General features: G+C 66.9%; 2 protein-coding genes across 7 annotated transcripts in view; one reads left to right on the top strand and one right to left on the bottom strand.

Annotated features, from left to right (window-relative positions):
• Window positions 1-19,569, top strand: part of PTP4A3 (protein tyrosine phosphatase 4A3) — a 31,362-nt gene extending 11,793 nt beyond the window's left edge. The window contains exons 1-7 of one of the 6 annotated variants that reach the window (XM_059395237.1): window positions 4,905-5,014; window positions 5,538-5,710; window positions 13,513-14,372; window positions 15,774-15,866; window positions 17,500-17,630; window positions 18,094-18,168; window positions 19,055-19,569. In XM_059395237.1, the coding sequence (XP_059251220.1) occupies window positions 14,268-14,372; window positions 15,774-15,866; window positions 17,500-17,630; window positions 18,094-18,168; window positions 19,055-19,172 (522 nt within the window). In that variant the 5' untranslated portion in view covers window positions 4,905-5,014; window positions 5,538-5,710; window positions 13,513-14,267 and the 3' untranslated portion in view covers window positions 19,173-19,569. Of the gene's footprint in view, window positions 1-3,500; window positions 3,751-3,798; window positions 3,889-4,903; window positions 5,015-5,537; window positions 5,711-13,512; window positions 14,373-15,773; window positions 15,867-17,499; window positions 17,631-18,093; window positions 18,169-19,054 lie in introns of those variants that run through there. The other 5 variants (XM_059395240.1, XM_059395235.1, XM_059395239.1 and 2 more) reach the window with 5 other exon arrangements.
• Window positions 19,570-21,351: 1,782 nt separating this feature from the next.
• The window catches only part of LOC132013300 (maestro heat-like repeat family member 5), a 66,528-nt gene continuing 62,289 nt past the window's right edge, over window positions 21,352-25,590 (bottom strand). The window contains exons 27-32 of the mRNA XM_059392971.1: window positions 24,259-24,435; window positions 23,607-23,762; window positions 22,883-23,005; window positions 22,619-22,721; window positions 22,310-22,384; window positions 21,352-22,062 (exon numbers count right to left, since the gene is read on the bottom strand). Coding sequence (XP_059248954.1) covers window positions 21,965-22,062; window positions 22,310-22,384; window positions 22,619-22,721; window positions 22,883-23,005; window positions 23,607-23,762; window positions 24,259-24,435 — 732 coding nt within the window. The 3' untranslated portion in view covers window positions 21,352-21,964. The remainder of the gene's footprint in view (window positions 22,063-22,309; window positions 22,385-22,618; window positions 22,722-22,882; window positions 23,006-23,606; window positions 23,763-24,258; window positions 24,436-25,590) is intronic.

The raw sequence follows: 25,590 nt of genomic DNA on the forward strand, positions 1-25,590 counted from the left end.
CTGTTCTGCACTCCTGGGCACGCCCCTCGGGTGTGTGGGGGTGGTGAGCCGAGCCGCGCCGGCGCGTGGACCCACGTTCCAGCTGGGCCGCAGCCTCCTTTGCTGGCCCGGCTTCGGGTGCGGCGGTGAGCAGAAACGGCTAGCACGCCTGGATGCCGCAGGGGCCAGTTCCCCGGGGGCCGCCGGCTTCTGGGGCAGCTGCTGGCCATGTCCTGCCATGGGTCCAGGGTGGCTGCACGGGTACAGGGGACTGGCTGCTGCATCTGTGGGCAGAGCCCCCTCCCCTGAGGGTGCGGGGGGTTCCTATCCTGCCTCCTGGTTGGGACTGGGGCACAGCAGGTGCAGCGGGGGAGGGGCTGACCGCCTGTCTGGTGCCAGCTGTCTTCTGGCACCCTAGATCTCCCCCAGGACCTCCTTCTCATCCCCCTCGGGGATGCTGACCTTGCATGGTCCAGGGCCAGAGGACGAGCAAGAGCCGCTCCTCCTGGGGGAGGGGACTCAGGCGGGCGCAGCAAATGCCCCCCAGTACTGGGGGTGTCCTTAATGGAGCCTCCCCTCACAGGGGTGCCCCACCCCTGCCCCCCAGGCCACGGGACAACTCCGTGGGCACTGGGGGCATGTTGGGGGGCAGCTCTTGTTTTCCCCCCTTGAGAGGGTCTGTTATATCCAAGTTGTGCAGACGACCGAAAGGCCCAGGGAGGAGAAAAGGTGTGTGTGGGGGCACAGGCAGCCACACGGAGGACTTTCTCAGCTGTCGGGGTATCCCAGGGCGCACCCCGTGGGGCCTCCAGCTGGTTCCGGGGGGCAGAGACTTCCTCCTCTGGGAGGCCCCATGGACCATCCAGGAGGCCCATGCCACCACCCCGGTTCTGAGGACCCCAGGTGCCTTTTGCCCGTTGAGGGTCCGTGTGTGTGTGTGTGTGTGTGTGTGTGTGTGTGTGTGTGGCGGGGGGCATGGGAGTGGTTGGGCTCCACCTGGTGGACTGGGGAGGCCTGGGGCTCTCAGGACGGCAAGGACCGGGGGCCTCCTCTGGGCCTCCTGGGGCCTCTGCCTTCCTGGCAGGGGCTTGAGCTGGGGACTTGGTGGGTACAAGGACCTCTCAGGGGCCGTTGGCGCCAAGCGAATCCGTGAAGCTCCCGGCTCCTCTGGGACGCCGTGCCCATTCCGGAGGCTCGGGGGCATGGTGCCAGGAGTCGGCACCAGCCCAGAGGGGCCCAGGGGGAAAGCACTGGGGACCGTGGGTGCAGGCTAGGGCAGGCTTTCGAAGCTCTTCGTCCTGTTAGAATCGGAGCCTAGGAATTCCCAACCCAACACCGTATACTCCAGAGTAACGGGCTGTAGGCTGGAAACTGCTGCCAGATAACCAGACCTCCGGGACTGAGGCTCTGCAAGGCGGGGAGGCTGAGGGCAGGAGACGACCCCTGGGGACAGGGGGGTGCAGCAGGGCCTGCAGAACCCTGCTTCTAGCCTCCCGGGGCTCACCTGACTGTGTGTGCCAGTGCACGTGGTGGGGCCCCGTGGGGAGGGGGGATGCTTGGGAACCTGCCTTTCACCAACGGGGCAATATCGGACACGCAGATGAGTCCAGCTGTGTCCTTGCTAAGACAGGCAGGCTGGGGCCCGGGGAGGGGCAGTGATAGGCCCAGGGACCACAGTGGGAGGGCTCTGACCCTCTGGTTACTAAGGCAGGACACCGGGTCTCCCCATCCGTGCGAGGTCCCTGGCCGTGTGAGACTTCTGTAGTCTGACTTGGGAGTCTGGGCAGAGTCCTTCCAGGCCTAGTGGGAGATGGGGTATGGACCGGAGAACACAGACGATGTGGCGGGCCACCGGGCGGCATGGTGGCATAGGGGAACGGGGTCCCCACCCTCTTGGCACGGGCGTCTGGTCTGGACACCCACCGTGTGTGCCTTGACAGAGCTGCCCCTGGGCTGCCACACGGCTTCTCAGTCACACTAGGTCCTGCTGAACCTCTGGCTTGGCCGGTCGTCCTGTGCCGTCCTGTCTCCTCAGCGGGCCTGGGGGTCCACTCGTGGACGCTGACCCTCTGAAGTCTCTACCCTCCCTTGGGGAGATCTGAAGGGGGCTGGACGTGGCCCTGCCCTCCAGGGGTGGTCCAAGGTGCACATGGCCTCTGGGACTGGTCCAGAGAGGGGCGGGGCAGTGGAGGGAGGGCTGCGGGGGTGAGGAGAGGAGGGAGGGCTGCGGGGGTGAGGAGAGGAGGGAGGGCTGCGGGGGTGAGGAGAGGAGGGAGGGCTGCGGGGGGGAGGAGAGGTTCATGCGGTGGGGCTGGGAGAGGTGGGAGGGAAGAGGGCCGCCAGATGGAGGCCCAGGCAGGGACAGGGACAGGGACAAAGGCCTGGGGGCAGGTGTGTGAGTCACAGCACCTGGCCGAGGCTGCCGCAGACCCAGCGGGCCAGCTGGGTGGCTAAGGGAGGGCTCTGGGGCCTGGCCAAGGCATGGGTCAAGGCCTGGGCCCTGGGCCACTGGGAAGGGGCTCTGTCTGGGACGGGGTGGCCGGTGGGCAGCTGGCAGGTGCCTGGTGGGAACAGAGAGGGGAGCGGTCTGTGGGCCGACGTCGGGACGGGCTGGTGGGGTAATGGGGCCGCCCTTCCGGGGCCAGCTGTGGAGGCTGTTCCCGCAGCTGCAGCTCGGGAGGAATTGCACCTGCTGCTCACCTGGCAGGGGGCAGGCCGGGGCAGGGACGTCGGTGACCTCTCCGGGCAGGGCTGGCCTGGGCTACCACCCCCACCCCCATCCAGGGTCTGGGGAGAGGGCTTCATCCTTCCTGGTGCCATCCCCACTAGGGTAGCATCCTGGGGGGAGGAGGGACAAGTGACCCTGGGCCTCAGAGACAGGAGCACCCCTCCCCCACTGGTGGGGTTCCCTCTTCTTCCCTTCCTTGGTGTTTTTGTGGGGCCTTGAGGCCCCGGCCGGGGTGTGGTGGGCTCACTGGCCTGTTAGCCGGCTTCCCTGGCTTCCTTGTGGGGGAAACGGACAACAGGAAGACCTGAGGGCTGGGCCCGCGGGGGCCCTGGGGAAGCGTGGGCAGCTCTCCGGAGCCCGAGAGCAGTCTGGGGAGGGTCCTGGGGGGCTGCTGAGGTTGGGGGCAGCCTAGAGAGGGCTAGGTTGTTTCTGTGTGGGTGGGTTGGGGAGTTAGGGGTGCACTGAGTGCCCCCTCAGCAAGGGAAGGGTCCTGGAACCCCCTTCCCAACCTGCAGCAGGCAGTGGAGAGACAGGCCAGAGAACTGGGGAGCCCCAGGCTGTCCCCCTGACCCTCCACCCTGCCGGCTGCCAGGCTGGGCTGCCAGGCTGGGCTTCGGGGCCTTGGAGAGATCTCCAGGCTGGCTCTGCGCCCACTCCTCCAGCCCCCTCCCTCCCCCCCTCCCCCTGCTCTGGCTGCCTTTGGATTCAGGGCCCTGGGGACTGCCTCCTGCAGCCCAGAGTCAGGCCCCGTGGGGGAGGGGGCTCTCCTGCCCACTGCTTCCTGGGACCAGGGTGCTCGCCTCAACCTCAGATCCCTGTCCCAGCCCCACTCCCCTGCTTCCAGGCAGCCCTGGGAGGGGGGAGTGCAGTGGGAGCCAAAGGCTGGCCGCGATCCTTCGGGGCTGCCCCAGCGTGCCCCCGCCTCCCTCCCGGCACAGTTTACCGGCGATCAGGGGCCTTTGACGCGGGAGGGCGGGCAGCCCGGGCGGGGATAAAGCTGGGCGGGGGCGCGGCGCCCCAGGACTCCGGGACCGGGAAGGCGGGTGAGTGACCGCGGGCTCCCAGCAGCTCCTCGGTCCGGTGGGGAAGGTGGGGCTGGCGGAGGCCTGGGTGTGGCCATCCCTGGGGCAGACCTCAGAGCGGGGCGGCAGGGGTTCCCAGGCCTTTCTGCTCACACTCAGGTCAGCTGGAGCCTCAGTAGCTTCCTCTGTCGAAGTAGGGGCGGGTGGCCCAGGGATGGACGCTTCTCCTTCCAGAGCCCGAGCTGTCCCGTATTGCTGTGCGCCCGGCCCGTGGCTCAGAGGAGGGTCCCTGGAACTGCTGGTCGGCTGCACTGTGGAGGGGCAACAATTTGTGGGGGGATGTCCCTGCCTGCCTCTTCTGCCCCCTCAGGGGAGCGGGTGAGGGATATGCAGGGCCCCACTGTGAACACAGTGCTCACATAGTTGATGATTTATTGCTGGCAGGGGAGTGAGAGGGGGTCCCGTGGGTCGTCACAGCATGGCCATAACAGCTGGTGTGGATGGGGCCCGTCCGAGGTCACCTGGTCATCAGGGGTCCTTGGCGGTGCTGGGGGGCTCACCCTCTGGCCAGGCAGCTGCTGGGTCCTGGGCTCGGCCTGGCCACTTGCTGAGATGCTGACTGTGACCACAGGCTGTGTCGCTCGGGGTGGGGCTGGGGGGCACCTGCAGACCCACTTCCTCCTTTGGTTTTTACAGCAGCCTGGAGCGGGGCGGGGGCGGGGGCGGCGGTGGTGCTAAACCCCCTGATACAACAGGGATCTGTGGAACTTCAGGGCTGCGGAGACCCCTCCCCAGCTAGTAAACGGAGGCACTTAGGGTCTGTTGGATCCCCAGAGTCTTTAGCCTGAAAGCGGGTTTTCTGCAGGTGGTAACTGTCGATGCCCTTATTAGACCGGCACTGGCCCCTGCCTTGGGTTTGAGTGACCCCCCCTTGAGGCATTTGGAAGTATCTGTGGCTTTCTAGGTTGGGTCACAATTGTGTGCAAAGCAGGAGCTGCTGGGCTCTGAGTTGAGGGCCTGGTGCCCCTCCTGGGGCACGCAGTGGGGGGCGGGGGGGGGTGGTATTTGCAGCCGGGCCTCTGGGCATGACTTTGGCTGCTACGAAGGCCTCGTGTTTACGAAACCCGCCCTGGGCCCGGGCTCGCACAGGTGGAGTTCCCGTGATTCATCGGGTGGAAGGGAAGGAGGAGCCCCGGGCTCAGCAGTGGGACGCCAGGCTTCTGGCAGCTCTGCTCCGCGTCTGTCCGGCCCCTGTGGAAAATGGGGTTCTGGTCTTTGGCTTCAGGTGGGGGTGTGTGCAGAGCTGGGGGTGATGGGGACATGGGGTGGGAAGTGGTTTCCAGAGTGGCAGCAGGAACAGGTGCTGGCGAGTCTGATGCCTTTCCCAGGTGGGGACCCTTGCCGTGTCCGTAGGGTGGGGCCCGCATCTCGGCCCAAAGGCCGCGGTGCCCGAGAGCCACTCCCAGTCTTGTTTCTGTCTGTGCAGTCCATTGCCTGACCCCCACCCCAGATGGTGGGTTCCCTGAGGGTCGGGTCGTGAGGGTTCACTCACCCTTGGCCCCAGTGCTCTCAGCATGGGGCCCGGAGCAGAGAGGATGCTGGGTAGGTACACATAGGAATGAAAACTCAATGGGCAAAATCCCAGCAGTGAGGGCATCCAGGAGGACTTCCTGGTGGGGGGGATGAGGAGAGTCTGGGGGCCTCGTCTGGACACAGACGAGAGGGTGACTGGAGGCATGGATCCTACAGGCCCCCCCTCTGCCTCCTCCCACTTTTTTTTTTAAAGATTTTATTTATTTATTTGACAGACAGAGATCACACGTAGGCAGAGAGGCAGGCGGAGAGAGAGGAGGAAGCAGGCTCCCCGCTGAGCAGAGAGCCCGAAGCGGCTCGATCCCAGGACCCTGAGACCAGGACCTGAGCCGAAGGCAGAGGCTTTAACCCACTGATCCACCCAGGTGCCCCATGCCTCCTCCCACTCGTAAGCTGAGGGTCGGAGGGCTGGGACCAGTGGGTCAGGCTGGAAAGTCAGAGCTTGGCTTGGGGCCATGGGGAGCCACAGGCGGTGTATGAGCCGCAGTAGCGTGGGGCCATCATTGTATGTCCAGGTCTCGACGAAGGGGACTGGGGTGCTCACCAGGTGGGTGGGTGGAGGATGTGGGCTCTTGGTCCCGGGTTGGGTCTGGGGCTGGCGGTGGCACGTGCCCTCATGGAAGTGCCCACTGAGCTGCCCGCTGTGTCTCTCGATGCCCACCCTGGTGGGGAGAGCGGGCTGGCTGGTTAGAGGAGAGGAAGGGACACCCCCCGGGATCTCCATCCCCTGATGGGGGAGCAGGGTGTGTGGGTGTCCTTCAAGGGCAGCCCTGGGTCCCCCAGTTTGTGTCTCAGGTGGGGTCCTGAGCTCTCTGGGGGTCTTGGGGTACAGGACCCGAGATCGGGGAGGGAAGGGCGGTCCACGCTCTGGGGTGGGATCCCTGGTCTGTGCGCTTCTCAGGACGGAATCTGTGTTCCTGACATCGTCCCCGGAGGGCAGCCACTGTCCTTCTCCCTTGCAGATGAGGGACAGTAAGGGCCTGCGGTCGCTGGTCCATGACCCCTCGCCTCGCAGTCTGAAGTGGAGGCTGAGGAAACGGGCTGCCTGGGGTCCCCGGGCGGGCGGGTGGTGGAAGGAAGTGCATGGTCAAGGCAGGGTGCAGGAGGGCCCAGGGGGCGGCGGCTGCTGTGTGGGGGTCGGGGGGAGGCAGTGCTCCCGCTGGCAGGAGAGCTAGCAGGGTGAAGCCAGAGCCCTGGTTCACCAGCCTCAAGGGTGGCCCAGCTGTGACCCAGGCAGCCTGGGAACAGATGGCGCCAGGAAATGCCCTTGTATGTGGCAGCTTAGGAAACTGAGGCACAGGGTGCCGTGAGGGGCGGGGTGACCCCTGGCTCAGGAGCGCTGCCTGCGTGTGGGGCACCCGTGGGGGCTGTCTGGGAGGTGGCTTCCCAGGGCAGGGGGCGGAGGGGTGGCTGGCAGCCCCATCTGGGGGGCTTGCTCCGGAGCGTGCTTTCCCCGCGTCTCTGGGCTCAGCCCCGTGCCGGGCGCGGGAGGGCTCGGTACTCGTAAATGGGCTGCACACGCCTGGTTCTTCCTGCTTGGTGGGAGTCCTGAGGTCTGGAGCGGGAGTGGGCACACAGGTGGCCGAAGGCTCCCAGAGCCAGTGCAGGGCTCGGGTGGTGGTGCTGCCCTGGTCGGTGGTGCTGGGCGGGAGGTGGGGCTTCCGACAGAGGGGGCTGTCCGGGAGGTGCAGTCCACATGCTGTGGCCCATGTGTCACCATGGGTGTCACCGGCAGCCTGGCCATCAGGAGGGGCTTGCTGGGGCTGGGGGCAGGGTAGGTGCCCTAGCAGGGCACTGTCCCACAGCCACACAGGGGTTCTAGCCCTTATCTCGTACTGTCCCTTTGTCTTCTGGACACCCCAGCAAGGCAAGCCTCGTCGTGTCTGGTCACAGGCCTGGCTGCACCCCGACCCCTGAGCCTGAGTCCCGGCCCTGACCGTCCCAGCTTGGTGCTGCCCTGTGTGCAGCTGGCACCCGTGCCTGCTGTCCCTCCTGTGCTCACTCCTCCTGCCCTGTGTGTCCCTGCCACAGGTGCCCCTGAGGGGAGGGCCCGGGCCCTGCCAGGTGAGGCAGGGTGAGGCGGACAGCAGCTCGGAGAGGCGCCCTTTACTTCTGGTGCTTGCTGGGCGAGTGCTGTCCGGGCTGGGGGGTGCTCAGGCTAGGCCTGGCTGGCTCCCGATGGCCATTGGGTCCAGGAGACCCCTGCGGCCCGCCCAGCCGTGCTGTATCTGCCACTAACGACAGCTGGTGGGGAGTCCCGTGGCCTTACCCGCACTCTCAAGGTGCCCGCCCACGTGCCCGTTGGTCTCCGGTGGAGCTGGGGCCTGTCCCGGTAGCGCTGGTGGCTGACAGCCCTCGAGGGTGACCTTGGGGGGGGTGCGCTCGGTTTGGGGAGTCAGCACCACGCCCCCCCGGGGCACCCTTAAAGCCACAGGTGTGGCGAGGCGGCCTGAGTGGGCCCAAGGGGCAGCCGCCATGGTTCAGGGAGCCTGCTCTCCGGAGCAGGCCTCCACTCCGAGATCCTGGCGGGCGGAAGAGGTGCCCGCCCCAGTGCAAACCGAGGCCCGCTCCCCCCAGCTCTGCTTGCAGGTCGTAGCCGGGTGCCCCGTGGCTGGCTGGGAGTTGGCACCAGCTCGGAAGGTAGCTTTCCTCCCTGGTGGCGTCTCCATCGGCAGCGGAGGCCACGTGCCCCAGAGAGGGCAAGCCCTGGCCCCATGTCGCCCGGGGAGTCAGGGCAGCCAGTCAAGCCCTGATGAGATTCCAGGCATCTGCAGCGCGCTGGGCTCCCCGCTGGCCGGCTGCTTCAGGAAAGCCTCCCCCGATCACCTGACCCTCCAGCGGGGCTGCCCTCGGGGCTACCCGCTGCGCTGGCTTAATCTGCTTGGAAGTCTTCCTCCCGCTGGTGCCCATCCCAGCTGCGGGCACTCAGCGGGCCCTGGAGGGGGGCCCCGATTACTCAGGGAGCTGCCTGAAGGCAGAGAGGTGCTGCCAAGGAGTAGTGAGCTCCCTGTCCCTGGAGGTGTGCGAGCTGGGGGACTGGGTGGCGGAGGTGACCTTCGAGTTCCCTCTGGACCTCAGGGGCTGAGATCCCGTGATGGGTTCTGGACGTTTCCCAGATCTGGACCTCTGCCCAGAACGTTGGGTCATTTGTTCCTTCCATAAACAAGTGGGGAGCCCTTCTGGTGCCAGGCCCTGTGCGGAGGCAGCGTGGACTCGACAGCCTCCGTGTCCCTCCTTTGGGACGTGCCTTCCCTGGGGCTGGGACACTGCTCTAAAGGGCATGTGGCTGGAGGGAGAGGGGACAGGACAGGGATGGAGGGAAGGGAGGCGCCGTGCTTGGCCGTGGCGGGGCTGACCCTTAGTGCTGCTGGGTGTGGGGCGGGAGGGCTCTGGGAGGGTTTCCTAGGGGATCAGGGCGGGCTGGGCCGCCTCACGACTGCTCCCCCAACTGTGTGTGGACTTGGGCTCGCTCTGGGAGGATTCCAGGAACGGCTCCTGCTCTGATAAAAATAGACTTCTCCGAAGGGCTTGGGGTCTTGCCAGCTGCAGCAGGTGCCCCCCAGGCGTGGCCAGAGCGGGTGCCCCGGGCAAGGGGGGGGGACACTGTTGCCGGGGCTCAGGTCTATAGCCTGAGCAGCACGGTGTGCCCTATGTTTTGGATGCAGTGTCAAAGAGCTCGATGGGCAACTTTTACTGTGTACGAATGAGGATTCAGACTGGGGCGGGGGAAGCGGCTTGCCCAGAGGCCCTTTATCCCAGAGGCCCAGAGTCGGCAAGAGCAGAGGTCTTTGCGGCTCAGTAAAACTCAGCCCCAACCGTGGTTCTTCTGCTTCCTGGCTGGGCGACTTGGGCGAGTCACGTGGCCTCTCTGATCTGTTGTGTTTTATCTGTACAATGTGGCCAAGGTGTCTCGTTCACGGCAGGCAGCGTCGGAGGGGACAGCTCCTCTGAAAGCAGTCGGGATGGGAGGTTGGTGGCGGTGGGGGCGCCGAGTGCCCAGAGATGGCCTTCAGGAAGGTGCTGCTGGAAGTGGGGAGCTAAGAGCCCTGAAATGGGAGTCCTGGCTTGACGCCCACGTTGGTGCCAGATGGAGGCGTGAGGATAGGAGCCCTTGCCTTGGGTTCCTTGAGCTGAAGGGCAGACCACGTGGCCTGGTGAGGGTGGGCCTGTGTGTGGGGCTCCTGCGGGGCTCCTTCCTGCCTGCCTGTCCAGCAGGGGCCACGCCATGGCTGATGCTTTCTGGGTGCGTGTGTGGGGATGAGCCTGGAGGGGGCTGTGCTCTGGCCTGGGCCCCTGCCAGCACACCCCTGCTCCCCACAGCCCTATGGCTCTGACTGCCGACTGCAGCGGCCAGGCTGGCTGGCTGGGCTCGGAGCCGCCTTCCAGCAAGGCAAGGCCTCCCGGGACCCTGTATGCTGGGGCTTGTGTGCCCTGCTCCCCTGTCTTCCTAGGGCCCCCGGGCTGGCCAGAGCAGGCACAGTGTTGACTGTGATGCCAGGCTTGACTCTTGGCGCCCATCTTCTGGGGGGCACTGCCTTCCTTACATGGCGCTCCCAGGAGGCAAAGCCGGGACCCTGCTGCTGGGGTCGGCTAGACCCTGGGGATGGCTCTACCTGGGAGCATTGCAGAGGGTCTCTTGGTGAAGGTGAGCGGGGTGTGGAGACAGCTCCCTGGGTGACCCCGTGTGGGCTCTTAGTCCCAGGGCCTCAGTCTCCCCATGTGCACACAGCGAGGGGTGGGCAGGAGGATGGCGGGCTCCCCGGCGGTGGTGAGGGTTCAGTGAGGTGTGGTGTTGGGCACACAGAAACACACAGGAAGGTGCTCAGGAGTCCTCCGGCCTGAGGCTGGAGAGCTGGGCAGGAGTCGAGCAGGCCAGGTGAGGGGTGCCTGGCCCTCAGCCGGTGGGCTTCGGCATCCCCAACCCACCTCTCTCTGGCAGCCTCTACTCCTCTGCCATGGAGACTTTGTCCTGCAGGCCTTTGCCTGTGCGGAGGTCCCCCAGCACCCAGCCCTGGGTAGGCCCCCTCTGCTATGGGACCTCCTCCTGGCAGGGGTCATCGGGAGCCCCAGAGGGTGCTGGGGAGGGTGTGCCTAGAGCCGATGGTTTCCTGCGCTGATGCGCAGAGGCAGGAGGCAGGCGCCTGGGAGGCAGGGTCCCGCCCCGCGGTGGTCAGCCGCCTCCCCTCTGCTGTTGCATTTCCCCTTCCTCCTGCCGCTTCCTCTCTCCTGCTCAGCCCTCCGCAGCCCCTTTGTTTGGCTGCGCACGCTGACCCAGCTGCGGTTATATTTAGGCGGCAGGTGTGGGAGCCACAAGAAGTCGGGTGGCCTGCCGGGCACCGGTCATCCTGCCCACGTGATGCCCGGGCACTATATATAGTTCCCGGCCACCGGGCTGCCGAGCATCCCAGGGGGGCCGGTGCGCCCCACACTCTGGGTCTCGCCCCCGTGCCCGGCCCACCGGGCGGATGGAGGCGGCGGCAGACTGCCTGTGTGCATGCACGTGAGCGAGCAGGGGTGAGCTGGGGCGTGCGGGCGTGCCGGGAGGACCTCAGCCTCAGCCGGGGGAGGGGGCTGCACCCCTGGACCAGCCCCCACGCAGCTGGGGGCTCACACAGCACAGGACGTGGTGGCCCCACCCAAGGCCCCACAGGAGCTGCCGGGTCCCAGTCCTGCTCACTGCGCTCCCATGCTCTGCTTCACCTCTCCCGGGACCTCACGGAGCCGCACCGCTCCAGCGTCTCCCAGATCACCGAGGGACCTGCGTCGGGAGGGGCTGGCCCTCTCTGAAGCCCTGTGGGGTCCAGCAGGCATGCGGGCGGCAGCCTCCGAATCTGGATTCCCCCTCTCATGACTGAGGGCGGGGTGTTCTTGCCTCCCAGACTTGAGCTTCAGGAAGCGTCTGTCTGGTCAGGGCCCGGAGAGGGTCCTGTTGCCTTTCCCCAGCCTGTTCACTCATCTGCAGACAGGGAGGAAAACCCTAACGGGGTTTCCAAAGGATGGCTGCTCTGGACCCAGCAGAGGGTTCCGTGCCGGGCTGGGGTCCCAGGCGCTGGGCTGGGGGACCCCTGGCAGGCAGGTTGGAGGGGCCGCATCGTGTACAAGTGGGGCTCTTGCCTCATGGTAGTGGGCCTGGGGGATGGTTGCTGGCCAACAGGGGTCAGCCCTGCTCAGGGTTCCTGGCGCCTCACGGAGGGGGTGTGGTGGGGAGGAAGGGCCCCTCTCGGGGGGTGGCCGTAGGGCGTGGTGGAGCCACGTGGGAGGACTTGGGTCAGTAGGGGTGAGGCATCGCTGTTGGCTCCCATCTGGGTGTGGGAGGCCCAGTCTCGGCACAGACAAGTGGGGTGTGTGGCAAGACCCCGATCCAGCCTGGGGTGGGTCCAGCCTTGGTCCAGACCCTGACCCCATTCTAGCCTGGATCCTGCTCCCTGTCCCCCAGCCAGTCTAACCCCTCACCCCTGCCGATAGGGGCAGCTGCAGGCTCCAGGGGACAGTCCTGTGGCCCTTCCCTGCCCAGTGGCCTTCAGCCCCGAGGACCTGTTCAGGGATACTGGGTAGCAGAGCGAGGCCCTCTGCTGTTGCCCATGGGGTCTCCCCGAAGTGCCCAGCATCTGTGGGCAGTGAGGGGACAGGTCAGCCCTGCATGGAGAGGTCTGCAGTCCTGGGGTTTCCTTGGGCCTTTGCTCCTCTTGCTTTCTGGTAAACACAGCCATGCACACACACACTCGGGAGCGTTCTGCGGCCCCAGGAGGGACTGGTGTTTGTGTGGTGCTCGGAGCGCCTGTGGCTGTCGCTTTCCTCGCCCGCACTCTGAGCTGTAGCTTGCTCTGGGGTGGCTCGGGTTTAGGGTCTGGCTGAACCAGGACGGGCTCCTCTGCCTTTTCCCTCCCGGGACACTCCCCATTGAGCCCTCCCAGGACCGTGGCACTGGGCAGAGGGTGAAGTGTGGCCCCTGCCCGGAGCCCAGGAACCCTGGGGCAGCGGGTCCCTTCTTACCTGGGGTCTCTGGCCTTGGGGGCTTCCAGCACCGGGGCTGAGACTCCACGGCTCTCCTGGCCTGGTGGGCAGCTGGAGAAGGGGCTGCTGGGGCGGGGACAAAGGTAAGAGGTGGTGGGTTGGGGGACAGAGGGGCCGGCCGGGTGAGCAGGTAAGAGAGCCGTAGGTGGGGCCGGGGCCACATTCGGTGGCTGGAGGGGTCTGTCGACCATTGGGTCACAGCTAGAGGAACCACAGGGCCATCTTGTATGACTTCTTGTTGTGCAAATGGGGAAACTGAGGCCAATGATTGCCCAAGGTCTCCCAGCCCATCTGTGAGGGTGGGGGTGGGGCCGGGTGGTCCCGCTGGGGTCCCTGAGAACTTTGGGGCCCAGAGATGGACATGGACATGCCTGTGGACATGCTTGATGGCTGACTCAGTGGTCCGGCAGCGTCCCTCCCTGAGGCCATCACGGTGTGACCCGTTCCTGGCCACCTGCACTGTCACGTCTTGGCATGCTCCGTTGGCTGGCTGGACCTTTGGCCGCCATGGCTGCCTCTGCTGCCCCGAGCTCCCCGAGGGCAGAAGCCCGCTTGTTTACTCCCGCGTCGGGCCAGCCCTGTGGGTGAGCGGTGGAGACAGCAGGGGTGGGGGCCAGCGGGAGCCAGGGACCCCCACGGGGCACGGGGGACAAGTTCAGGTGGTTCACAGCTGTGAGAGGGGCTGCGCCATGCCCCAGCTCTGTGGCAGCCCTTCCTGAGCCCCTCCGGGAGGACTGGACGCCCCGGAACGATCTGGGCTCTGAAATTCCACAGGGGCCCGGAATTCCGCACAGCGCTGTGACTTTATGGGCTGGGGGTGGGTGTCTGCTGGTCGCAGGCGGCAGAGGGGGGAGCAAGGCTCGGCGCAGGGACCTTGCAATCTGCTCCTTGGGGTGCAGCATGTTCCTGGGGTGTGCGTCCCTGGACTCCCTCCCTCTGTCCCTTTTCACTCCACTCTGGTGGCTGTCCGGGCTTTGAGTTTGCCCCGGCGGGAGCGCTCCTTCCTGTACTCCCAGGTGGGGAAACTGAGGCCTGACGAGGGTCCCTTCCCCAACACCGTCCCGCAGCAGGGCCCTAGGTTAGCGACAGCAGGATGGGCAGGCTCCCACTCCTCCCCAGAGGCGGGGGCTCCAGGTGACCCCTTGTCTGTTCCTTTTCTTTCCGGTCCTTCCGCAGACGTGGCCCGCTGCTGACCAGCCTGGGATTTATGGAGAGGGCCTCGGGGGGCCGCTCTGAATACTGCCGGGCCCAACATCCCCGCCACGCCTGCTGCTGAGGAGGCCCCCGTGCCTCTCGCTCTCACCATTGCCCTCGCCTGCCCATGGCCCCTACTGTCCGGCCCCGGGCCGGCTCTGCCGCCTGAGCCCCCGGGCCCTCTCCAGGACTTGCAGTACCCCGATGGGGTAACGTGACTGAGGCCCCGAGCGTCAGAGCCGCCCGCCGCCACGGCTGCCGCCCACCACCCCTACCCCCACCCCGAGGCTGCCCTGTGGGTTCAGTTCAAGTTCAGGTTCCATCTGGTCCTTGAGGGTCCGGGGCCCGCCTTCGAGTGCAGGGGGCCGCTTGCCCGTCCACCGATGCGGACGGCGCCGGGCAGAGACCCGGCGGCAGACTCCCTCTGGGCTTTGTGAGGGCTTCTTGGCCGGGGTTTGGGTGTCCCCCTTTTCCTGTGGCCCCTCATCGGTGTCCAGCTCCCCGCGTTGGGGGCGTGGGCCGCCACCCTGCCCTGGGGGCTGTCTTCCCTTCTGCTTGTGAAGAGCCGGACTCGGGGCCCAGGCCCTCCACCCCCCGGGCATCGCACGGTGTCTGTGCAGACGGGACGACGAAGTGCTCTCTGTGTGTCGGGCAAGCACCGGGATCTCCGTCTCCTTGGGGCGCGGGGGCTCGTGGGGGCCTCGCCTCCCCGGGCCTCGCCGCGACCGCGGAGCAGCATGGCGCGGATGAACCGGCCGGCCCCCGTGGAGGTGAGCTACAAGAGCATGCGCTTCCTGATCACGCACAACCCCACCGACGCCACCCTCAGCACCTTCATCCAGGTGAGTGGGGCCCGCGGGTGCTTGGCTCGCTGCCCAGGAGTCGGTGGGGGTGGGGCTCGGAGCTGTCCAGCCGAGCGCTGCGCTTCGTGGCAGAACTGTCACCCTGGCCCTTGGGCCCCGGAGCTGGGAGACTGGGGTGTTCCTGAGAAGCTCCGTGGGAGCGGGGAGGAGGAGGGAGGGTCGCCCTGTGAGACTTGGCCGCTGAAGTCGCAGGGGCAGGCGGTGAAGTTCCGTGCCACGGCCAGCCCGGGTGGCGGGAAGCCTGCTGGCTCTCAGGGGCCTTGAGTTAGGACAGGCTGGGCTGGGGGGCCTCAGGGAGAGGTCTAGGAGAAGGGCCTGGGCAGGAGTCTGAGCTGGCCACTGTGGGGGTGACCACACGTTGTTTGCAGAGCCTGCAGCTCTCCCCATGCCCTCCGGTAACAGCCCGGCCTCTGCGGAGCGCCTTCCTATTTGCAGAGCCTGCTGCCGCATTTAAGTGCTCTGGTGGTCTCGGACCCTCAGCACTCCCCTCTGCAGCGCGAGGGCAGCCCCCATGCGTGCTTGTCATTAAGCAGGGAGCTGGGACAAGAGGACCTGGAACACTGTATAGAGGGAGGCAGGGGACACCCTACCATCAGGGGTCTGGGCCCTGGACACTGTGCCAAGAGCCTTGCAGAAGAGGGCTGTCTCTCTTTGCCACGCAGGCCCTCAAGGTAATGGCAGGACCTGGGGAAAGACGTAGCTCAGCCGTCAGCCTGTGACTGGGCTCAGGGTCCGTGTGTGGCCAGGGTCAGGCTCAGACTGTGACCAGGGTCAGGGCTCAGTGTGTGACCAGGGTCAGGGCTCAGGGTCCGTGTGTGACCAGGGTCAAGGGGAGTCTGTGTCGAGGGTCAGAGCCCAGCCCTGGGCTAGGGGGCTCCCCGCTGGTGAGTAGGGCCCGGCTGCCTCTGAGCACGTGCCTGCCTGCCCTTTGAGACGCCGCAGACCCTCGTGTGGGGGCTGGGCTGGGCCCTCGCGGGACCCGTGCACAAGACCCCGGGCTGGGCCCTCGCGGGACCGTGCGCAAGACCCTGGCCAGGAGGGCAGCCCGGGCCACGGTGTCCTGCCCCTGCTTTGTCTGGGAGATGCTGGCACCATGGGGGTCCTGAGCACCCAAGAGCAGGGTGGGAATGTGCTGGAAGCCGGGTTCACAGCGGCCTAGCCACATTGCGGGAGAGCAGGTGGGGACGGCCTGTGCGGAAGCATCAGGAAGGCCCGTCCTCTCATTGTGTCATTGGGCCCGAAAGCCCACCCCTGACCGTTCTGCTTGGGACCAGCCTGCTTCATTAAGGGGGTGTGGCCCTGCCCTGGGGGCCCCCCGGACAGAGGTGTGCACCCCTGGGCCCCAGCCCCAGCCCAGCCCGCCTTTGTCCTCCCCGCCAGGACCTGAAGAAGTACGGGGCCACCACCGTGGTCCGAGTGTGTGACGTGACCTACGACAAGGCCCCTCTGGAGAAGGACGGCATCACTGTCGTGGTGAGGGCCTCGGGGCTCTGGTGGCGCTGCTGCTGGGGGGTGGGGGGCATGGGCGGTGTGGGGTGGGCCTGGACTGGGAGTGTGGGGCTCCCTCGCTTGGAGGCGGGCACAGGCCTTGCTGCCTGTTACCTGCCCCCCTCCCCGCCCTGCATGTTGGTGCTCGGGCCGCGTGATGCTTGGGCACATGTCTAGAGTGGCTGAGCTTGTCCCTAGCCAGCGGGGCCCAGGAGGCGGGTGCACATGCCGGATACACAGCCGTGGTTCCCGGAGTGGGGTCCCCCCAGTGCTGGGGCTCTGCCAGGGTGAGCCTGAGGCTCGGTCGCTGTCTGAGGCCACAGCCGGAAGGTGCCGGGGCCAGAGCACTGGGGGGAGTGAACTTTCCTAATAGCACTCAGCCCCCGACCGGGTGGCTGGAGCTCTGACGGCCACAGCTCTCCCTGCACAGGCGTCCTGAGCAGTGGGGAAGAACGGGGCCTGGTGGCTCCCAGCCAGCAGCTCGGGGCCGGGCTGCTGGGGTTCCCTGTGTCTCGCTGCCTGTGGTTTGGGGCTCGTGGGTGGGCAGCGTGGTGGGGAGGGGCGGGCGGGCACACCTGGGCTGTCCCCAGGGAAGCACTCTGTGAGGCCGTGGGGAAGAGAGCCTGGGAGCTGTTTCCTTGGTCTCCTAGCTCTGGGGACCTGAGATCAGGCAAGGGATGGGTTGGCTGTGCTGCCGGCCGCCTGTGGGACTGTGGCACATCCCCTGTAGGGCAGGGTTGCCCGAGGCATGGAGTGCGGGGGCAGCCGGGAGTCCAGCGGCGGCCTGCCTAGCATCCGAAGGTCCTCCGGACATCAGCTTCCCCTCTGGGACCTGCCTCGCCGGCAGCCATGGCAAGCCCATGTGGACTCACCCTTGGAGTCAGAGGGCTCTGGCCCTGGACCGGTTCCCCGCTGCCCTGCCTGCGCGCCCTTTGCCGGGACTTAAGCATCTCTGCCCTCACGGCCGTGACCCGGCCTGGGCTTAGCCTGCAGGCTCGCCTCGCCTCGCCTCTTCCAGAGTGCTGGGGGAGGAGAGTAGCGTCGCTAAGTTTCCAAAACCGGTCGAATCCTAAACTGGATGAACCCTGAATGTTGGGGAAGGGCCCGGCAGGAACCATCTGGAATCCAGTGTCCAGAACAGTGTGGCTCACCTGACTACCCTTCCTTCACTCCTTCCCAGGGGGTACCCGGGCTGGGCCTGCTTTGTGCGGTGGGGCTGGGGGCTGGGGCCAGGAGGGTGCACGTACCCTCCACGCTTGCTGCCCAGACCCCTTGGGCCTGCTGACTCAGAAACACTCAGGTTGGTGAGGGTCAGGCTGTGACCCTGGAGTGACGGCGCGGGCTGGCAGGAAGAGGTGAGGGGCTCACTGTGCTTAGGAGAGAAGAGGACGGGTGTTCTGGGAGGGCTTCCTGGAGAAGGGGGCCGAAGAAGTCAGCAGGAGAGGCATGAGAAGCCTTGCCATGGGGACTGCAGGCCTAGCCAGTGCTCTGCCCTCTGGGGCCTGCTGTCCCTCCCCCCTCGTGGGGTCCTTCCGTGCTTCCCAGAGTGCCGACCTTGTCTGGGCCAGCGGCTGACCGGCCCCGGCCCCCCAGCCTCACGGGCTTCTGCCCTCCGCAGGACTGGCCCTTTGATGACGGGGCGCCCCCGCCCGGGAAGGTGGTGGAGGACTGGCTGAGCCTGCTGAAGGCCAAGTTCTGCGATGACCCTGGCAGCTGTGTGGCCGTTCACTGTGTCGCCGGCCTGGGACGGTGAGCTGGGGGGGCACGGGGCAGGCCTCGCCGGACTGCGGGATCTGTGGTCCGTGCGCTCTCGCAGTGGGTGCTGACCCCCATCATGTGACCCCAGGGACGGTCCTTCCCCAAGTCTGACCCCTCCCCTTCCTGCTGGGTTGCAACATGGTCCCTGTACTCGAGCCGGAAGGAACAGACAGCCCGCCCCCCAGACACAGACCACCCCCCCACCGTCAGGGGTGACTGAGTGACCCAGGCAGTGCACCCCCAGTTTCAGGGCAAGGACCACATGGCCTGGGGCCACACTGCAGGTGTCGGGTTCAGCCGCGGCCTGTGCCCTCCGCGGGGGCGGGGCTGCACTGGGGGAGCCTCGTGCTGGGTGTGAGAGTGAAGGCATCGCCCTGTGCCTTTCGCGGGGACCCGTCCGGGGAAGGGGCTGGGGTGTCGAGGTGTGGTGACCCAGCCTTGCGTCTCCCCCCAGGGCCCCAGTGCTTGTGGCGCTGGCTCTCATCGAGAGCGGGATGAAGTACGAAGACGCCATCCAGTTCATCCGACAGTGAGTGGCCGGCGAGGGTGGGCGGAGGGCGGTGGGTGTGCGCTTGGGGGTCTGGGCTCAGGGGCCATTACGCGGCACTCCCCACCCCGTAGGGCCCAGTGTCTTGCCAGCACGCGCTCCTGACCCCTGGCCACAGGGTGACCTCAGAGACGTCCCCCTCCCGTCAGCCTCACGCGGGGGTATGACGCACTCATGTGGGTCCCGTAGCCAGGCCGCCGTCCAGGGTGAGGGCTGGTCCCTGTGTGTGGCTCCTGGTGCTGGGATGTGTGGGTGAGGCGTGGCTCCCGGCTCCGTGGCCTGTGGCTGCGGGAACGAGGAGAGGCCGTGGCACCGGGCAGGCCCAAACCCCAGCAGCGAGCACAGCTCTGAAGTGTTCCTCCCTCATCTGACCCTTCGCTGCGGTGGTGTGGGGGCTCTGCTCAGGGACCCTGGGGCCCTTGGGGTGCAGTGCTCCTCCCGTGTTGCCAGTCTCGGGGCTGGGGGCCTCCGGAAGCCTGGCTTGGCTGACATGCGTCCCTTCTGCTCGTGGGTCACTGGCCAGAGAAGTCCACGGCTACACTCCAGGGCCTGGGTGGGTGGGGACGGATGACCTCCTGAGGGGCCACCAAGCCGTCCTGTCACCTGTCACCCGAGTCCCCCCTCCTCCCTCCCTCTTGGGCTGCGGAGATGCCCAAGTCCCACCCTGTGGCCCGGGGGGTGGGGTGGTACCCGAGCAACAAGGGGGCCTAGGGAGGGTGGGCGCCGTGGGGTGCCTGGACGAGGGGGCCGGCCGCAGTGGCCGCAGGTGGGAGAGGGAGGATCTTGGGTGGAGGCCGTCCTGGGAGCTGGGCCTGCGCGGCACCAACCTGGCACCGACCTGCGACCCCTCCCTGTCCTGTCCCCGCAGGAAGCGGCGCGGAGCCATCAACAGCAAGCAGCTCACCTACCTGGAGAAATACCGGCCCAGGCAGAGGCTGCGGTTCAAGGAGCCGCACGCGCACAGGACCAGGTGCTGCGTCATGTAGCCCGGGGCCCCCGGGGCCTCGGGCCGACCGCGGCCACCGCCTCGCTGCCGCCGGCTCGCCTTCTCTCCCGGCCCTCGGCCCCTCGGCACCCCTGTCCGCGGCTCAGGCTCGCCCTGTGCCGGCTCCTTCCTCCGTTTGTGCCGTGTCTCCGTGCGCCCGTCCGTGCTTCCCTCGGCCCCCTGCCCCGTCTCTCTGAGGCTCCGTTGGGGCGACCCTGCCCACCCGCAGGGCCCGCTCAGGCTGGTCTGTCAGGGAGCGCGCGTGCGTTCTAACCACGGGGCCCCACTCCTCCTCCACGACCTCTCGCCCCGACCTGGCCTTGGCACTTTCAGTTACTGGGTCTGGAGACCGTCCGCCGTCCTGGACCCTCAAAGGCAATAAAGCAGGACCCCGTGGCTGTGTGTGTGCCTGGAGAGTGTGGTGCGGGGCCCGGTGGGAAGGAGCGGGTGGCGGGGGTCCTCCGGCCAGCTGCGCTGTGGTCCCCCTGGCATCCGTGCTGTGTCCCCGCGCTCTCCCAAGATTCGGGACAGGGGATGTCCCTGATGTGCCCAAGCCAGCCCCACTCCCATGTGGCCTGCATGGGGCCTCGCCCAGGTGCCTTGCCATTTTGGGGGGCGCTGGGGCATCAGAAGGCAAGGCCGGGTCCCCGGCGTTGGCCCTTGCAGGACAGGCTGGGGCTCACTTGGTAAGTCCTCAGGGCCCCGTGTGTCGTGGGGGGACCACTCAGTCCTGCCCCCACCGAGTGTCTTCATTTCAGCCTTAGAGGCCCAGAGGAGGGTGCAGATGGCGGTGGCCAGCTCGGCTCCAGGGGGAGGGACACACCATCCCATCGGCCCCAGGAAGGGAGGGGAAGCCGGAGGGGCAGAGGGTGACCCCAGGCTCCATGGGGTGAGTGAGCCTGAGGGTACAGGAGGGGCGGCCAGGCCTGCCGGGGGGTGTGGACTGCCGTGCTCAGGTCTCCTCGAGCGGGGGGCTGGCCTTTCCCTGTGCGGGGCACGGCCAGGAGGAGGGGGCCCAGGGCCGGCCTGGTTGGGGGTGGGGCGTGCCAGAGCCCCTGCCCCCAGGCCCTGTGACCCAGCTGTGGACAGCACCCAGGGACCTTCACCAGCCGCATTTCTCCTAGTCACTGGGACCCAGCAGCTGTGTTAGGAGTCACAGCTCCAGGCTTGGCGTCAGGCCACTCCCCACCGACACCTCCCTGGCCCGAGCCTCCCTGTCTCCACCCCGCACCCTGCACACAGTCTGGGGGAGGTGTGTGGGGAAGGGCTCCCTGAGCTACCCACTTGTCGCCCCTTGTGTTTTGCCGCAGGGAGGAGGCATGTCCAGGAAGGGCCCACTGTCATGCGCTTGGAGGCAGGTGCCCTGCTGGGTCTGTTCTGCTCGCACTTGCCCGGCGGACCCTGGGGGCGCTGTGTGGCCCCCCCTTTCTTGGGGCCCTGGGGGTTGGCTAATGGGGACACAGGCCCGTCCCTCCGTCTCCCGGCCTGCTGCAGCTGTTACCACTGGCACTGTTAATGGGGCGTCCTCGCTGTGCCCCGCTCCACAGAGCCCGGCCACCCTGCTAGGTGGGAGTGGGGCCCCTCCCCGATGCCAGGCTCGTCCCTCAGTTCTCGGTCGGCTTCGGGTCTGACCCACCGGCTCCAGCTTTCACTGAGCCGGACTTCCCGGAGCACAGTGTGGAGGAGGCCTGCCCGCTCACTGCCTGGCAGGGGCTGGAGGACGGAGTCCCCCTTTTAGGGGTCCTTTTAGGGACCACGAGGCTGGACCAAGGGGACCCTCTTAGCCCACTCCTTCGTTCTGAAAGGGCACACCACCCCGTGCCCCAGCCAGGGGGTTGGAGCACCCGTGGGGGTCACAGCATGGGGGTCGGGAAAAGGCAACCGCCCAAGTCACTCGTCTGGCGCTCTGTTCAGAGAGGGACAGACGGATACGCTGGCGGCTGCAGATCTCAGCCCACTCTGGGCTCCCAGGGGGAGGGGGACCCCCAGCTCTGCCAAATGAAACGCATCTGAGGCGGCTCGCGAACTCGTGTTCTGTGAAGGTTGCTGTAGTGTTTCAACCCACCATCCAAGGGGCGGGGCTCCCCCAGGCCAGCCCCCAGCAGCTGTGTCCCGGCCCGGAGGGGCTTACAGTTTCTGGGGGGTGGGGTGGGGTGAGAGTCTGGGAGCATGTCCCCTGCAAGGGACGGGTGGCCCAGGCCCCAGGGCTGAGAAGGGGCCGGGGTGGGGGCTCCCTCTGCCCGGGGCTCATCCTCAGAGAAGGGGGGTGTGGGGGTCCCCAGGTGGGAGCACGTGGGGAAGGTGCACCGGGTGGGAAGAGCTTCCTGAGCAAAGGTGTGGAGGGGTTGGTGTGGGCGCCTGACGGGTAAGGCTGGCGGGGGGCCGGCTGGTCTGGCGGGTCCTAAGAGGGACAGCCCGAAGGTGAGTCCCTAGGAGGAACCTCAGCAGGCCAGGGAAGGACCCACGTGCCCATTTCATAGGTGGGGAGACCAAGGCTGAGAAGGGAGAGAGAACCTGTCATTTGCAGGACCCTGCACGGACTTCACGGTTTGTCTCTGGGAGACCTGGTCTGCCCCCTTGTCCCCGAGGCCTGCCAGTGTCCCCTGAGCTTGCCTCCGTCCTCTGGGGCCACGGGGTGGTGGGCAGGGAGCCGACAGGTGGGACGCTTCTTTGTTGAATCTAGATCTTTCTTTCAAATGGAAAATGTTATGCAACCAAGCTCTGTGTGAGTGGGGCAGGGCTGAGTCGGTGGGCACGAGGGAGGGGCAGGAGGCTGAGGAAGGATGGTGGAGGTCACTGCGGTCCGGCTGCCACCTTCTGGAGGAAGGAGCACTGTCTGGCGGCAAATTCCCGGATGCCAGGCTCTGGGTCCTTTTTGAGATCTTCGAAAGCTCCAGGGGAGGAGACACAGTCAGGGGGGAACCGGGGTCCCGTCCTTCCAGCAGGGGTGGGGGCGGGAGCCGGAGGTTCCCCAGACCCCACCTCCTCTGCCTCCCAGGCCCGGGGTGCTGCCCTCCCCAGCCCCACCTGTTCCTTGCCCCTCACTCTGGGGAGCCGTGGGTGGCGTGCGTGGGTGCGAACACCCGTCTCACCCTGGAGTTGGGGTTGGAGGGCTGCCGGGGACTTGGGGTGGCTTACTAGAGAAGAGCAGGTTTGTGTCGACGCTGTTCAGCATCTGGGACACGGCCTGGGGGTGGTAGCAGGTGGTGTAGCCTGGGGGACAGACAGCGGCGCTGGCCAGTGGCAGGGGGCTTGCTCGTGGGGGGTGGGGGCTCAGACCTCTCCTGCCGGTCCTGCCAGGCCGGGGCCCCTCACCCGCCACCCCTCCTCTCTTGCCAGCGGACCTGAGCAGCCTGGCAGGTGCCAGTGGGCGGGAGGGCAGGCGAGGGTTGGGGCGCTGGGACAGGCGGGCCCGGAGGGGCCCGGAGCGCCGCCGCCCCGGCTCACCTATGAAGAGCGCCGCCCAGGTCTTGATGTGGCGGTGCCGGCTGTGCAGGTAGCTGAGGGCCTGCGCCAAGTGGATGCTGAACTCCTCCTGGCTGCGGGTCATCTGGCCGGAGGACAACGCTGTGGGGGCGGGACTGCGGACCCCTCCCCGCCTCGCCCCTGCCGGCCCTGAGGCCACACCTGCGAGAGCCTGGCTCCAGCGCCTCCCGCCCCGCCTCCCCCTTCCGCCAACGGCAGCCTGTCCCTGCGCCCCAGGTCCCTCACCAGGCAGGTCCAGAGGAAGTGGCGGGCGCTGAGGCCCTGCTCCCAGGCCAGCGTGCAGAAGAGGGTGTGCGGAAGCCGCCACCGGAGCTGCAGGGCGCAGCGGTACAGGGCGAACTTGGCCTGCTGCGGGGACAGTCGCGGGAGGGAGACCGGCCATGGGCGCGAGCGTCGGAGGTCTGTGCCCTCCCCGACGAGCTTCACGCGGGGTGTGAGGACCAGTGGCGTGCTTCCAGCCGTCCCCACCCTGCACCCCGGGGAAGCCTCACTCCGGCCCCGGGCTGCTCCCATTCCTCCCATGCCTTCCGGAACTGGCCGCTTGTTGCCTCTTCCCCACGCCAGGATCCCGGGATCCCGTGCTGGCCTCAGCACAGGGCACGGCTGGCACACAGAGAAGCTCGACCGTTTCTCCGTGTTTGGTGAATGACCCAAGCCCCAGCCTGTGTCAGGTGCCAGAGACGCAGCCGTGAGCGGAACAGGCCGGGTCAGACCCCCAGGGACCGCACAGCCGTGTGTGTGCACATGTGCCTGCATGTGTGTGTGCATGTGTGGGACCTCAGCCCACCAGGAAGCCACCCCAGGTCCACACTGCCGCCCTGGTAGCAGCCTTGCCCTCGGGCAGCCCCACTGCCATTGGCAGAGCCTCAGTCCCCGCTGTCCCCCCCCCCCCCAGCCACCAGTGTGTCCCCAGCCCCACCCAGGGGAAGGCCCCTCAGCGGGCACAGACCTTGACAACAGCCGGACAGCAGTCCCTCAGGTGCAGGAGCAGGGGCACCATGCTCTGGTGTACCTGGGCCCGCAGGCCGCTCAGCTCCCTGCTGGCCACGGTGGCCACCAGGTCCCCAAACAGCGCCATGGCTGCCGCCCGGATCCCAGCCCGCTCCTGCAAGGCGGGGGCTCAGAGCCACAGCCGAACCTGCCTGGGTCGATTGAACCCAATCCCCACCCAGCCCGGGACCCATCCTGCGGAGGGGATGGGGCTCAGTTCTGGCTGCAGAGCCCCTTCCCCAGGTTTCCAGCCCCCAGGGGCAGGGCTGTGCCTCCCCTGTCAGACAGGTTCCAGGCGTTCCGGGAGGACCTGAACTCATGTCTCTTCGCTCAGGGTCTCTTCCCGACCTCCCAGGGCCGAGGGACTGGTGGGGGTTGGGGGGCTGCTTGTTCAGCCTCTTGGAGAGGGGCCGAGCGCCACCTGGCGGCCACTTGGCCTGGCTCGGCCCGGCTCTGCGCGGGTGTCTTGGGGCACACCCGGGTATCCCCCTGGGGGCGTCTCCCCAGCCCAGGTGCAGGGCAGCTGGGGATCCCCCTGCCTTTGAGGACCAGGTGTAGGCACAGGAGGGGCACAAGTAGGGGCACCCCGCTTCCCCCGCCGGGGCACTCACGTCGTCGAAGAAGGAGCGGGCGTAGATGGCGACCCTGAGGCTTTGGGTGGCTGCGCCGTGTGTGCCCAGGCGGTGCAGCACGTCAGACACGGTGCCCATGAGCTGCACAGCCACCTGCTCGCTGTTCTGGAAGAAGCCGTCGAGGAAGGGCGGCAGCTGTCCGCAGAGCAGGCCTCCCTAGGGGAGGCAGAGGCCGCTGGGCTAAGGGCGCCGGATGGCGGCTCCTGTGCCCTACCCCAGCCCTGCCGTTGCACTTGGAACCGCCTGGGCCCCTCCCTCCCCGGCCCCTCCCCAGCCCCCATCCTGGCCTGGGCACCTGCCCACCCCGGCTGCCTGGCCGGCGCTGTGTCCCCAACCTTGGTGGGATCCCACCCTGGCTCTGCGCACAGGGCCCTGTGCTCTAGCTCCGGTCTGCCGTCCAGGAGCTGTGTGGGCATGGACGGGGCTTTTCCTCTCTGAGGGGGTCCTCCTGGGGGGAAGAGATATCAACCACCCCCGCTAGTGGGCTCCCAGCTGCTGCTTTCTCCTGTCGCCATGTTGCCCAGAAGGCCCCTCGCCCAGTGCTGGAGACCTCCCTCCCCTTCCTCCGCCTCACCCCGCCTCCACCCCTGTGTCTGGCCTCCCTGTGGGGCAGGACGAGACAAGGTGTGCACAGACGGAGCTCCCGGCTCCTTCCGTCACAGTGACCATTTCCCACATTGACGCTACTTTGTGAAAGGCCGAGCCCATCTTCAGCCCGTTCTGTCTGCCCATCTGTGCCGATGAACGTCTGGACGGCAAGATGTCAGCAAAAGGATGTTTCCCGCCATCGGGCCCCTTCTCAGTGACAGTGTGTGAAAGCCGGAGGGATTTTTACAGCTTTAAAACAAGTTTTAGGCCATGTCATTGGCTTCCTGAGCGCTGTTTGGTTTATAATAGTAAACTTTTCCTGCCGATGAGTCAGCTAACAGCAACTGACTCTTTCTGAGCACCCGCTGGGTGCAGTGAGGGTGCTGAGGTAGGACTGGGGTTCTGGCGGTGGATGGAACAGCCAGAATGGGGTTTAATGGGAAGGTCCAGAAAATAAACGAAGCACACACAGCACAATGAGCATTAGAGGGTGGCGAGCAATCTGAGCGAGGATAAAGCAGGGTGGGGGCGGGAGGGGGAGCAGGCTGTGGTAGAGGCTGTGGGGGTTGCGGTGGTTACAGAACTTTAATTTTTTTTTTTATTTTTAAAGATTTTATTTATTTATTTGACAGAGAGAAATCACAAGTAGGCAGAGAGGCAGGTAGAGAGAGATAGAGAGGAGGAAGCGGGCTCTCTGCTCAGCAGGGAGCCTGCTTCCTCCTC

This window comes from Mustela nigripes, chromosome 3 (genome assembly GCF_022355385.1).
Source record: "Mustela nigripes isolate SB6536 chromosome 3, MUSNIG.SB6536, whole genome shotgun sequence".
Taxonomy (NCBI): Eukaryota; Metazoa; Chordata; class Mammalia; order Carnivora; family Mustelidae; genus Mustela; species Mustela nigripes.